The sequence below is a fragment of the Leucoraja erinacea genome, chromosome 19 (assembly GCF_028641065.1).
Source record: "Leucoraja erinacea ecotype New England chromosome 19, Leri_hhj_1, whole genome shotgun sequence".
In the NCBI taxonomy this organism is placed as follows: domain Eukaryota; kingdom Metazoa; phylum Chordata; class Chondrichthyes; order Rajiformes; family Rajidae; genus Leucoraja; species Leucoraja erinaceus.
In genome coordinates this window covers 4516055-4530237 of record NC_073395.1, presented here as the reverse complement: position 1 = coordinate 4530237, position 14183 = coordinate 4516055, and the positions used below count along the sequence as shown (strand labels likewise).

Below are 14183 nucleotides of genomic sequence, written 5' to 3'. Positions count from 1 at the left end.
GTTGCCTTTGAATACTGTGTTATTCACGGGATTTAAAAAAGTGGGTGACAGCCATGCGATTTTAACATAGATCAAACGTGGTATAGCAACCTTTGAGCTACGATCTCTCACTTAGAAATAATGTGGTTTCAGGAAGGAACTGCAGATGCTGGAAAATCGAAGGCAGACAAAAGTGCTGGAGAAACTCAGCAGGCGAGGCAGCATCTATGGAGCGAAGGAAATAGGCAACGTTTCGTTCCGAAACGTTGCCTATTTCCTTCGCTCCATAGATGCTGCCTCACCCGCTGAGTTTCTCCAGCACTTTTGTCTACCTGTGGTTTCAAGTCCTGCCTCGGAGATTTGAGTATAAAGTCAGGTTCACTATCTAATCCTCGGTCAATGTTGGAGGTGGGGATGCTACATTTTGGATGCGACACTAACAAATGGCCCATGTGTTGGCAGGAGGCTGTATAAATTCCCACTGCACTCTTCAACAAAGTGAAAAGGGTGGTTTTTTTTGCAATATTCCAGCTACCGATTATCCCTCAATCAACATAATTAACAATTTTAATTTCTATTATCTGATCATTCTTTAAATATCTTTGTTTCTTTGCATGTCATGGACCTGAATTAGACCAAGGAATTGCTTTGTGACATTCTGAAGTTGTATAAAGGCACTTCAGAAAAACACATCTTTTCTTTTTTTTTTTTTTTTTTAATTTTATTTTTATTAGAAGTACGGTAAATTACAATACTACACAACACATATATCTTAATACATTTTTTGTACCGCTTCATTTTTTTTGAGCTTTAAGAAAAAGATAGAAGTAAAGAAAGTAAAGAAAGTGCGCAAGAGTCGTGAAGTGCAAGAGTGTTGGGAAAAGAAAGCCCCTTAGAAAAGAAGTTAGAGAAGGAAGTAAAGTGAGAAAGTAGACCCTAGAAAAGAAAGAAAAAGAAAAACACATCTTTGGTTGGTTAAATAATATGAGCAAATCAACGCGGAAAAGTGGACTATCCAAGCGAAATGGATTGCACATTTTGAGTAACTTAGTTCTTGGTAAAGGATGCCTTGTGTTTTTTCTCTTTTAGGCTTTTTAGTGCTATTTTAGAACAAGCCACCAAAGGAGATGGAACGAACCCAATCGGAGGTAAAACTGCTGGATTTGACGTCAAAGCTCTAAGAGCATTCAGAGTCCTACGGCCACTACGCCTAGTGTCTGGGGTCCCCAGTAAGTATTTTAATAAAGATGCAGTTGCAAATATAGGTTCAAGTCCGTGTTTGTTGCATTTCAATGGCTTTTGATATATCCATAAATGAAGACATACATTTAAAAAAATTGGGGGAAATTTTCTGGGTGTAGGTTTCAGGCAAGTTGGATAAGCATAGATCTTGCCGAATAATAGCTTGAAGTTCAGTGCCTTATTTATACCAGACTGGCAGACTGCTAGGTGAAAGAGTCAAAATCTGTCCCCTTCTCAACTGACAGGATAGTTTGTGAACTCAGAAGTGAGTCACAAGGTTAACCCAAGTTGTGTTCATAAAGGGCCTGTCCCACTTTCACGACCTAATTCAATAGTCAATAGTCAATAGTCTATTTAATTGTCATTTGGACACCTGGAGGTCCAAATGAAATGCCGTTTCTGCAGCCATACATTACACACAAATAGACCCCAGACACAACATAATTACATTTTACATATACATCCATCACATAGCTGTGATGGAAGGCCAAAAAAACTTATCTCTCCACTGCACTCTCCCCACCCCCGATTTCAGAGTCAAAGTCAAAGCCCCCGGCTGGCGATGGCGATTGTCCCGCGGCCATTAAAGCCACGCCGGGTGGTGCGAGGTCGCACACCGGGTCTTGGTGTTAAAGACCCCGGTGTGCGCTCGCAGAGTCCCGCGGCCATTCCAAGCCGCGCGGGGCAGTGGTGTTAGGCCCCGCTCCAGGAGCTCTTCGACCCCGCAACTTGGGCGGGAGAAGTCGCCGTTGCAGGAGCCCCGAAAAGCGGTCTCCCTCCAGGGACCCGCGGGCTCCCGGTGCTGCCGTCCGCAGACCCGCAGCAGCAGCCTCCGCATCAGCAGCAGCAGCAGGCAGCAGCAGCAGCAGCAGCAGCAGCACCGGCAGCAGCAGCGCTCCTCCACCGCTCCACCCGCTCCGGTCTCGGCCAGCTCCGCGACGGCGACGGTGAGTCGTAGCACCAGAGTCCCCGGCTTCTTCCTGTTGGAGGCCGCTCCTCGTTGCGGCCCCAACGACAACTGAGACCCGACGAGAAAAGGTCGGGTCTCCAGTGCAGGGAGAGATTCAAAAGTTTCCCCACCCTACCCCCGCCCCCCCACACACACACCCCAACATAAAACAACAAAAACTACATAAAAACACAGACAAAAAATAATAAAAACGCGGACAGGCTGCAGAGGCCGCTGCTGACCAGAGTCGCGCCGCCTCACGACCTCTGCTGAGTTTGCCCTTGACTCATAATCGCAGCATGGTCCTCACAAGGTCGTAGGTAGGTCGTGATTCTAGTCGTAGGTACTTGCGGCATCAAGTAGGTCGGGGCGTTTTTCTAGCCTGATGAAAAATGTCCACGAGTTAAAAAGGTCGTGAATTAGGTCTTGAAAGTGGGACAGGCCCTTAAATCATAGGAGCAGAGGAAGGCCATTTGAAACATCGAGTCTACTCCATTATTCAATCATAGCTGATCTATCTGTTCCTCATTAACCCCATTCTCCTGCCTCTGCCCATAATGTTTGACACCCTTACTAATCAAGAACCTAATGATCTCTGCGATGAACAACAGCCCGACATGTGTGTCTGCTGGGTGGGAAGGCTGCAAGTCCTAATCCTGTTCCTCTGATGCGATGAGTGAAAATGGTGTAACTATTTTAAAACGGGAAAAGAATAGGTAATCTTAAACAATATGCTCTTAGCTGTTCCCTGTGCAGCAGAGCTGCAGGACATGGTCAACAAACACCATACCCTGTTGCCTTTCCGATCACAGCCACGGACTTCAACAAGGTCAGTATGAAGAAGTCACTTCATAACTACCACCAACACATTTCTTGCAGCGCTAGACAATCAAACACCCTTGACGACTGCAATTCAACCATCAAACATGCCTCACCCTCACTGTGGGAAACCAGACTACCTGGTTTGCTCCTCTTCCCTGCACATACAGTGCCCTCCATAATGTTTGGGACAAAAAGACCCATCATTTATTTATTTGCCTCTGTACTCCACAATTTGAGATTTGTAATAGAAAAAATTACATGTGGTTAAAGTGCACATTATCAGATTTTAATAAAGGCCATTTGTATACATTTTGGTTTCACCATGTAGAAATTACAGCTGTGTTTATATATAGACCCCCATTTCAGGGCACCATAATGTTTGGGACACAGCAATGTCCTGTAAATGAAAGTAGTCATGTTTAGTATTTTGTTGCATATCCTTTGCATGCAGACTGCTTGAAGTCTGTGATTCATGGACATCACCAGTTGCTGGGTGTCTTCTCTGGTGATGCTCTGCCAGGCCTGTATTGCAGCCATCTTTAGCTTATGCTTGTTTTGGGGGCTAGTCCCCCTCAGTTTTCTCTTCAGCATATAAAAGGCATGCTCAATTGGGTTCAGATTGGGTGATTGACTTGGCCACTTAAGAATTGACCATTTTTTAGCTTTGAAAACTCCTTTGTTGCTTTAGCAGTATATTTGGGATCATTGTCTTGCTGTAGAATGAACTGCCGGCCAATGAGTTTTGAGGCATTTGTTTGAACTTGAGCAGATAGGATGTGTCTATACACTTCAGAATTCATTATGCCTCTACCACCAGCAGTTGTATCATCAATGAAGATAAGTGAACCAGTACCTTCAGCAGCCATACATGCCCAGGCCATAACAGCCCCACCACCGTGTTTCACAGATGTGGTGGTATGCTTTGGATTTTGGGCAGATCCTTCTCTCCTACATACTTTGCTCTTGCCATCACTCTGATATGTCCTTTTTTCCAGTTGCTCTTTTAAGTACTTCTTGGCAAACTGTAACCTGGCCATCCTATTTTTGCAGCTAACCAGTGGTTTGCATTTTAGCTCTATAAATGAAGGCTGGTTTATTATCAGTGAAATATATTCTCATCAGTGAATAGTTGGGAACAATGGCCTCCTATATGTAATGATTAAATTATGAGCAATTAATACAAAGGCATCTCGTCTATGAGGAAATGGCAAGCAAGTGAAACAAGACCAGGCATTTGCAGATGTAACAGAAGTGTATTTACTCTATTCATTCATTAATAGGGTAAATAATTAATTCATTACTCTATTTTGGTGAACAATCACTCGATTCCAATGATTAAATTGGAATAAGTTGCCATTGTTAATGACACACCCCGATTTTAATAAAATATATGCAGAAGAGGACAACCAAATGGACACTAATTAATAGCTTGAAGGTGCGGACTTGTGTATCTCAATATATAACATTTATTTTATAGCTTGAGCGTTTTCAAATGGACTTCACTCTTTATTTTTGTAACCTTTTTTAAAAAATCTGCATTTAATTGCTGGATCATTTCCGAATCGCAAATGTTAAGGCAGCTTGAGTTCCTATCTTTATATTTCAGCCAATGTGTTTTTTGTATTTGACAATCTGTTATTTTGTGTCGGTGTTTCTCGGGAGGACTTCCGCCAACTTTTACATTTATGTATTCATAGTTTTTCCAGTGTTAAGTTAAGATGCATCATTAGATTAGATCATGACCAAAAAGTGACATTTACTGTTGCGTGATCTGGACTGCGGAAACTACATTGTGATACTCCACTCTTCACCTCTCCATAATGGGGATTTTCTTCCAATCGGTACGGCCTGTTGAAATGGAAACTTCACCAGAAATATTTCCTGTAAAATCAGCTTCATTGGTATATTTTGTTCCACACCGTCCTATCAGAAAATCGCACTTTATTCCTCTTGTGATGACTTAGATCAGGGGAGTCAGACCATCCGGCCCGCAAGGGGGTCTAATCCGGCCCGTGGGATGTATGAGGGGAAAAAAAACAAAGGTAACTTAAGCTGTGGGAGCACGCGCGCATGCACAACTGATCCGGCACGCATTAAGTCGCATTTTGCCCATTCCAACCCGTGACCTAAAATGAGTTTGACACCTCCGACTTAGATTTTTGTTAAGGCCTTTAATATTCGTACAGTCGGGATAAGCCTGAAATAAGTAGCAATTTATACAACTGCGTTAGATCTTGTTGAAAGTGTTTTTTATTTGTTTACTTCTTTTTTTCCCCCCTATCTACTTATTTTTTTTATTTTGATTACTGTTTTTCTTACTTTGTTTTATTTATGGTGATGGTGTTGCACTGTTTTGTATATATCTCTTCAAAATCAATAAAAATGTAAGTGAAAAAAAAGAAAGTGGAGTCTTGCTGATGGGCGGTGAGCAATAGCTAATGCATTGCATGTTATTGATCTGTACTCCCAATAGCTTTAAATAGCTCCCAAGGATAAATATATTGGCATTGGTCATTTTGTTCATTCCTACAAGATTCTACAAAAGCATTTGGTGTCTATTTTATTACAGCATCCATTGCAGATGTGAGTGTCATAACATGATGACTTAAAAGACTTTTCAGATTTAAGACACTTTGCTGGAATTAGCAGTCAACCGCTGATGGTCACAGTAAAACACTTTAAATATTGAAGTCGGCTTACTTTGCCTGTTGCGTTAAAATTAATGACGCAGTTTGTGTTTGTGAGGTGACATAAAATCACATGCTGTTTGGTTGAAGCAGCAGATTAAGGATGCAAACTTTATATCAGTGAAATGTGTTTCTATTACCATTACTGCTGCTTGCTTTTAATTCCAAAATTTCATAAACTGGATGAGTAGAGAAAAAAAAAAAAAAAGAGTAGAGAATTTTATAGGAAACTTTTTTTTTTGAAGGCTTATTAGTGAAGTCTGGAAAGGGCACACAGATTTAGCAACTTGTAACCATGTACTTTATTTTACGTTTGACGGTTGATTGCAACTCTCTTTCATTATATACTCAGTCTACATCTTGTATCTGATAATCCTGACTCTAAAAATGTTGTTCATTTAATCTACTTTCTGAGAAGTCTTTGGATAGAAACCCTAGAAGTGCTTATGAGTTCTAATTCATCATTTGTTTTTTTACTCAATTGACATTCACGGCCATGTTTTGCCTCGACTTGCGAAATCAAACCAGAACCAACCTGCCTTGTACGGGAATGCCTCGATTAGTGTTCTATATACAGACCGAACCAGCGCTGTGTGGGGCCATAACGCAGCATAAATGAAGATGCGATCCTGATAACTATTTTGAACATTATTACTGACTCTTGCAAACTGACTTGTTAGTCCGTACACATTTCCACAATGTCTAATCTCGATGTTTACCCATTTATTCCACTTCAATTCGTGGCCCCAGTAATCAAAAATTCCCAGAATGGAGCTTTGATTCTCCCGTAAGGAGTTATCGTGTTAGATTCCCCGCGCGCACTTATCGCATTGTTCTCGCATTGGTCGTTTGAGATACGTCTGAACCCAGATTCCTTCCTACCCTGTCTACTTCCAATTGCAGCTTTGACCCCCTGATGCAGAGTTTCGAAGTTGGTCAAATTGCAACTCAGTTTATGCCGCCATAGTCTGCAAAACCGTTAATATTTCCTTTGGAACAAATATGGCTACAAAATGCAAGAGTGCTATAGCAAAGCGGCATTATGCGGGGTGGTGCTAAGTGAGGTATACCTGTACAGGTGCTCCTAAACATACGGTGGGGCTACGTACCGATAAACCCATCGTAAATCGAAAATATTGTAAGTCGAAAATGCATTAAATACACCTAATCTGCCAAACATTCTCTCTTCTGATAAGTCTCGAGAATAGTGGCAAAATGCACTGGGGCATCAACACCTGTTGATTGTTTAGCAGGCATAGTGTTCTTCAGGAAGACATCAAGTTTTGACTGTCCAGTTTGTCTATATTTCCCTATAGCAGGCAAGAGCATCCTGTAATTGACGTCCACTTCTTCCAACACCCACTGTTGATAGTAGCAAATGCCTCCGCCACTTTCATTGTTCGGTGCCTCAGGTATAACCTCTTCTTCCTCGGCCTCAGTTACTTTCCTTCTTTCTTCAGTTCGATCAGCTCCTCATTTGGAAAGTTCTTCAGCCTCAATGCCAACAAGCTGATGAATATCTCGAATGGGATGTTGTTTTGCCTACAATGTTCTCTTACCTGTGGAATAAAACCGTTTAGAAACCAGTCTTCAAACAATGCTAATGTCATCCCGGCTTTTTCTGGCGATAATAAACGGGAAGTAACTATTTCTGAACTTAGTGATGTAAGACAGACCTCTATTATCATGGCTGTTCCATCTCCTTTTCCCTTTTGCCTTGTTGCAATCAATGTTAAGGCAACCTGAAAGGACTGCTCTGTTCATGTTAATTCAGTTTGATTCAGTTGCAGATTACCTTGTTCTATATAATACCTATATTGACCTAATTGTTATTTTTTGCTTATTCTGGTGGGAACACGTTATTAAGCTTCTTCTCCCTAATGTTCTCTCAGGTTCATGCTCAAAAGACATTACTGTTAGGGTTCTACAATCCAAAATATTTAGGGTGATTTGAGATCTCAAAGTGTAAAATGTGATTAAATGCTTTGCATGTTGCTTGTTATATTATTTATAATGTCGCTGAAGTATAAAACAATACTCATGTTACATTGAAGTAAATTCTCAGGGAATAATCAATGATTACACAGGCTTGGCTCTTGGATGCATTAGACCAGTTTTAATACATTTTTAAGAAGCTCCTTTCCCCGGGGTAGCGGATTCTAAAACTAGGGGCATAGGTTTAGAGAGAGAAGGAAAAGGTTTTAAAAGAACCTGAGGGGCAACATTTTCACACACAGGGTGTTGTGTATATGGAACAAACTGCCAGAGGAAGTGAAGGGGAAGGGGAAGAGGCAGGTTCAATCATGACATTTAAAAGACTCTTGGACAGATACATGGATAGGGAATATTTGGAGGGATATGAGTCAGGCACAGGCAAGTACTGTATGATTAACTTGGTTTGGCAACTAAGTCAGCATGGACGAGTTGGCTGAATGGCCTGTTTCAGTACTCTTCAGTGTCGTTTTAGTATCTCTTTAGTAGCTCAAAATAAATATTTGATGTATTTCCTTAAAATGATGAATGATTAGAAATGTCAAGTCCTGGTATGGCAGGGACTCTGCATTATCTGCCTTATGCCCCTGTCCAACTTAGGAAACCTGAACGGAAACCTCTGGAGACTTTGTGCCCCACCCAAGGTTTCCGTGCGGTTCCTGGAGGTTTTTGGCAGTCTCCCCACCTGCTTCCACTACCTGCAACCACCTGCAACCTCCGGGAACCGCACGGAAACCTTGGGTGGGGCGCAAAGTCTCCAGAGGTTTCCGTTCAGGTTTCCTAAGTGGGACAGGGGCACAAGTCACCGACTAGAGAATCCATCCCAGATCCACAGTGGATTGCCTTAATAGTTGGGATCTTGGAGATCATTTGAAATGGGTTCATGGCAACATCAGGTAACATGAATCCCGAGAAGATGTTTCATTACCTGAAATGACGGAACTTGCCAGTGAAGCCTGAAATCAAACTCTGAAAAAATACTCCTCTTGCAGAATGGCAGGACGTTAATATAACCACAATTTCGTGGAGCCCTAGACAATAAAAAAAGGGGAATGACAACGTGCTTAATTTCACCTTCATTTTTTATGTTCTGTGACTCAGGTGTTTAGTTTTTTCTAACGGTGTATTTTAGCACTTTATCACAAATATTGTAATCAAAATTTATAAAATATGTTTCATTATTCTTTTAGAAATTGGCCATTTATAAAAATAAAGATACTTGAGTTTTTATTTGCAATATTGAATTTGGAATGTTAAGTATTGAATTAATTGGATAAATTAATTCCAGACAGGAACATTTAGGTTTTTATTGATCATTCATCATTAATATTGTCATTTTGATGCAAGTTCACATTCTTCAAAAAAAAAACGTTGTGTCTTTCAGGTCTCCAGGTGGTATTAAACTCAATCATCAAAGCTATGGTCCCGTTGCTACATATTGCTTTGTTGGTGCTGTTTGTCATCATCATATATGCCATTATAGGATTAGAACTCTTCATGGGAAAAATGCACAAAACCTGCTTAATTAATGGAACAGGTAAGAAAAACAACTATTGGGCATAATTTACTATTTAAACTAAATATTTGCAAGTCCTGTAGCAAATGGCCTTCTTGTGTTTATTCTGAAATTCTGATCATTGACTTTGTAGTGAGTACATGCACAGTTCTGATTCATAATGTTGTCATTTTTATAATACTGCCAACAGATTAGAATGTAATGAGCGTTCTATATGTCAAGGGCCTGCCTGGGTGTCTTTGCGTGTCATTTATGCGACATCATTTACGCGTCACGATGCGCGCATGGTACGCATTACGCGTGCATGGTGCGTGGAGACGTAGGCAGTGACACACGCGGAGACGTAGGCAGTGGAGACGTAGGCAGTGACACACGCGGTCACGCTGCGCCCCAGGATTTTGGGATGTACAAAATCTTCACGCGCCATCTGCATGACACGCAACTGACGCCCAAGTGGGACAGGCCCATAAGATTGCAAAGAGATCAAAGGGAACTACTGACTGGGCAATATAGTAGAATCTATTGAGAAAGTAGTGACAGAGTACATGGATTGCACAGAAAATGTAGTTTTATTCTAAGGAAATCGATCGCATAATACAGCTTTTAAAACTGTAATGAGTAAAATTGATAACTTCAACAGATGGGGCGTGTTTGGACCTTTAAATTACCTTCATATAAGATGCCACACAAGGTTATTAAACACGAGAAAAAAGACTGAAGAAGGGTCTCAACCCGAAACGTCACCTATTCCTTCGCTCCATAGATGCTGCCTCACCCGCTGAGTTTCGCCAGCATTTATGTCTACCTTCGATTTTTCCAGCATCTGCAGTTCCTTCTTAAACAAAAGAAGAATGCATGTTAATGGAGTTAGGTGGGAGCATCATTGTACCACACGTTGAGGATTGGTAACAGAAGGAAAACAAAGTCAGACAGGCAGTGCAATGTAGACACAAGGAATTGCAAATGCTGGTTTACAAAAAAAAGGCACAAAGTACTGGGTTACTCAGTTACCATATAACCATCAATGGTCGGAAACAGGCCATCTCGGCGGCCATCTGTAGCCTGCATTCATAACCCTCCATAGCCTATCCAATTTATTTTTAAATGATCTAATGAACTGCCTCTTCACTGGGACCCCCACAACTCTGAAAAGTTCCCCTCATATTATTCTTCCCTTAACTCAGATCTGTATTTAGGTGATCCTTGGCCCCGATTGAAATGTTGCCTACTTAGCAGGCACTGTTTTGATTGTCTCAGACTTTGAGTGGCAAATTACTTACATGCATTGTGCTTGGCCTTACTGTTTGTGGATGTTCAGCAGCAGGTCTGGAGGGCAAACGTTTAATGGATGAAAACTGTGAAGAAATATGACACACAGACAAGCAATCATTTAGTAAACCCTTTATTGCAGAACGACGGGAGTAAATGCCATGTGGAAAAGTTAGAAATTCATTTGTTAAAGTCGTAACGTGGCCCAGTAGTGTGTGAATGTATTATTCATGTATTATTCAACAACATGGCAATTACTCCCCGTCGTTCTGCAATAAAGGCTTACAAAATGTCAATTATTAGGTATCAAGTTTGTGTATTCGATTAGGACTGTCTCCCTGAGTATTAGCTTTTTTCGTGAAGGCAGATAGCTCAAACAATTTATATTTGTTCATTGCATATAATTACTATATAATGGCCGCGGGACATTTGAACGCCTGCCGGAGGCTCCGACTTTGTGACATTTAGACCTGGAGCGGGGCCGTACATCGCCCTGGCGCGGCCTAAAATGGCCGTGGGACTTACCATCGCCCGCCTGGGGCTTCAACATCGGGAGAAAAATGGAGAGCAGGGGAGAGAAAAGACTTTGCCTTCCATCACAGTGAACCTCCACCTCACTGTGATGGATGTTTGTGTGAATTAAATTGGTTGTGTGTCCAGTAGGAATCGTTTGTTGTTTGTATGGCTGTAGAAACAGAGTTTCGTTTGAGCCTCACTGGGGTTCAAATGACAATAAATATTGTATTGTATTGTAAGATAGTTTGGTGAGTGACTGCTGGAGAGACAGTTGACGGAAGCTACGGAAAGGCCTAATGAACCACCGTGGCCTAAAAACCCATCAGAGAATGAACTGCTCGGAGAAAGAAAGGTGCAGCGCACGCACAGGCCTTGAACCTGGTGAGACGCAGGAGGAGCCCAGCCAGGACTCACCCCACAGAGCCCAGTCCCTCCACGCACTAGAGTCTCCCAACCCCTGCAGAGTGGTTACTAAGATGGCTGATCCGTGAGCGGTTGCTGCTGGAAAGCAAGTCAGGGCCTGATCAACCCCGGCTGGGTCGCCTGGGCGAGGGAGCCTGATGTTGTGAGACCCGAAACACCCGATGACCCCAGGTCACACCACTGAGCGCATCTACAAGATGTATATTTTTCACACGGCTATTTTGCTTTCATGCAAATTGACAACGTTTTTTTTGGATTAAATGGGATATTGTCACTGTATTTGCAAATGGAATATTGTTATTATATTTGTAGGAGAAATTCTGATAAAAGTGAGTGGCTTAATTTGCTTTTTTAAAACGCCCATTTTTCTCTGAACTAAAATGAAGGCCAGTAGCAACATGGAAATAGCACAGAACCGTGGATAATGTCTGGTAGAAGCTTCTACTGCCATGTACACATGTGTAGGTAGATAGGCAAAACTAAACTTGTATGTTTTCTTCCATGTTGTGTTTCCAGAATACACTTAATAACTTTGTTGTTCTCATTGCTTCCAAGCAGTGTTTAACTGACTTGATTTATCAGCTGAGAGAGCGGTCAGTAGTTAGATGGAGGAGATTTTCATGCCCATTTTTGACCAGCTGCCATGAGATTTCAGGTTTCAACAAAGGAACTGCAGATGCTGGAAAATCAAAGGTAGACAACATTGCTGGAGAAACTCAGTGGGTGCGGCAGCATCTATGGAGCGAAGGAAATAGGCAACGTTCCGGGCCGAAACGTCTGAAGAACGTCTGAAGAAGAGTTTCAGCCAGAAACGTTGCCTATTTCTTTCGCTCCATAGATGCTGCCGCACCCGCTGAGTTTCTCCAGCAATTTTGTCTACCATGAGATTTCAGGGAGTGTCACACTCTACTGACCTTCTGACATTGTGCTGCTTTCTCTGGTTGGTAAATGCTGGTATTTGAACAGGATAAATCAAAGTATTCTGATAAAATCTAATACTGGTTATTATCCTTATTAGATAATTATTCATAATTACTGAGGAATATATTTTCATAAATACCTTTCCCATCATCTTGCTATAATCTTATTGGCATTTTCTCTCTATCGTATAGCAAATCATCCCTAATCCCAGTAAAGATAGGTGCCCCTCCACCTAAATTTGTATTATCTGAAAATTGGCCACAAAGCCTTCAGTTCCCTCTTCTAAATCATTGATATACAACGTGAAGAGTAGCAACCCCAGCACCGATCCCTATAGAACACCACTTGTCACTAGCAGCCAAAAAGAAAAAGCCCCCTTTATTGTTCCTCTTTGGAATCTGCCATTCAGCCAACCTGCAGTTGTATAGGGCTCTGGTGAGACCACATCTGGAGTATTGTGTACAGTTTTGGTCTCCTAATTTGAGGAAGGACATCCTTGTGATTGAGGCAGTGCAGCGTAGGTTCACGAGATTGATCCCTGGGATGGCGGGATTGTCATATGAGGAAAGATTGAAAAGACTAGGCTTGTATTCACTGGAGTTTAGAAGGATGAGGGGGGGGATCTTATAGAACCATATAAAATTATAAAAGGACTGGACAAGCAAGATGCAGGAAAAATGTTCCCAATGTGGGGCGAGTCCAGAAACAGGGGCCACACAGTCTTAGAATGAAGGAGAGGTCATTTAAGACTGAGGTGAGAAAAAACGTTTTCACCCAGAGAGTTGTGAATTTATGGAATTCCCTGCCACAGAGGGCAATGGAGGCCAAGTCACTGGATGGATTTTAGAGAGAGTTAGATAGAGCTCTAGGGACTAGTGGAGTCAAGGGATATGGGGGGAAGGCAGGCACGGGTTATTGAAAGGGGACGATCAGCCATGATCACAATGAATGGCGGTGCTGGCTCGAAGGGCCGAATGGCCTCCTCCTGCACCTATTTTCTATGTTTCTATGCTATCCATGCTAGTATCTTCCCTCTGATACCACCTTCTTTAGCAGCCTCATGTGCGGCACCTTATCAAAGGCCTGAAAATCCAGGTAAACCACATCCACTGACTCTCATTTGTCTATTCTGCTGTTTATTTCCTCAAAGAATTCCAACAGGTTCATCAGGCAAGGTCCCTTTTACAAAACCATGCTGACTTCAGACTAATTTATCGTGTGCCTCTAAGTGCTATCGTGTGCTCAGAAACCTCATCCTTTATAATGGACTCTAAAATATTACCAACCACAGAAGTCGGGCTGACTGGCCTATAGTTTCCTCTCTTCCACTTTGCTCCATTCTCGACCAGCGGAGTGATGTTTGCAATGTTCCAATCGTCTGGAACTGCTCCTGACTCCAGTGATTCTTGAAAGACCACAACTAATGGCCCCACAATCTTTAAAGCCACGCCTTTCAGAACGCTGGGATGCAGTCCACCTGATCCAGCTGCTTCCCCAGCATCTTCTCCCTAGTCATAGCCCTACACTAATGTCTATCCTCTGACCTCCTTGCATTTCCGGCACGTTGCTGCTGTCTTCCACTGTGAAGATTGTTGCAAAAAAAAGTATTCAAGTCATCTACCATTTCTTTTTTTGACCCTGGAAAATATGGATCACTTTCACACTAGACTAAAATCTATCTCTCAAGTAAAGGCAGACATTGATGATAAAAATTCACCATTGCCTCCAGAGCACCAGCAAAGAGTTTGGCCCTCTGAGGGGAAAACTGTTCCAAAACATCCCAAATGGGATCTCGGATCTGGTGCAAAACTCATGGTCTACTGATGAGCATAGAGTAGGAACCTCAAAGCATTGGAGCAGTGCCATC

At 42.1% G+C, this 14183-nt stretch overlaps 1 protein-coding gene across 1 annotated transcript in view; it reads left to right on the top strand.

The window, feature by feature from the left end:
• cacna1c (calcium channel, voltage-dependent, L type, alpha 1C subunit) overlaps positions 1-14183 on the top strand; it is a 309696-nt gene that overhangs the window by 116351 nt on the left and 179162 nt on the right. The window contains exons 5-6 of the mRNA XM_055650124.1: positions 1069-1208; positions 9056-9208. Of these exons, the coding sequence (XP_055506099.1) occupies positions 1069-1208; positions 9056-9208 (293 nt within the window). The remainder of the gene's footprint in view (positions 1-1068; positions 1209-9055; positions 9209-14183) is intronic.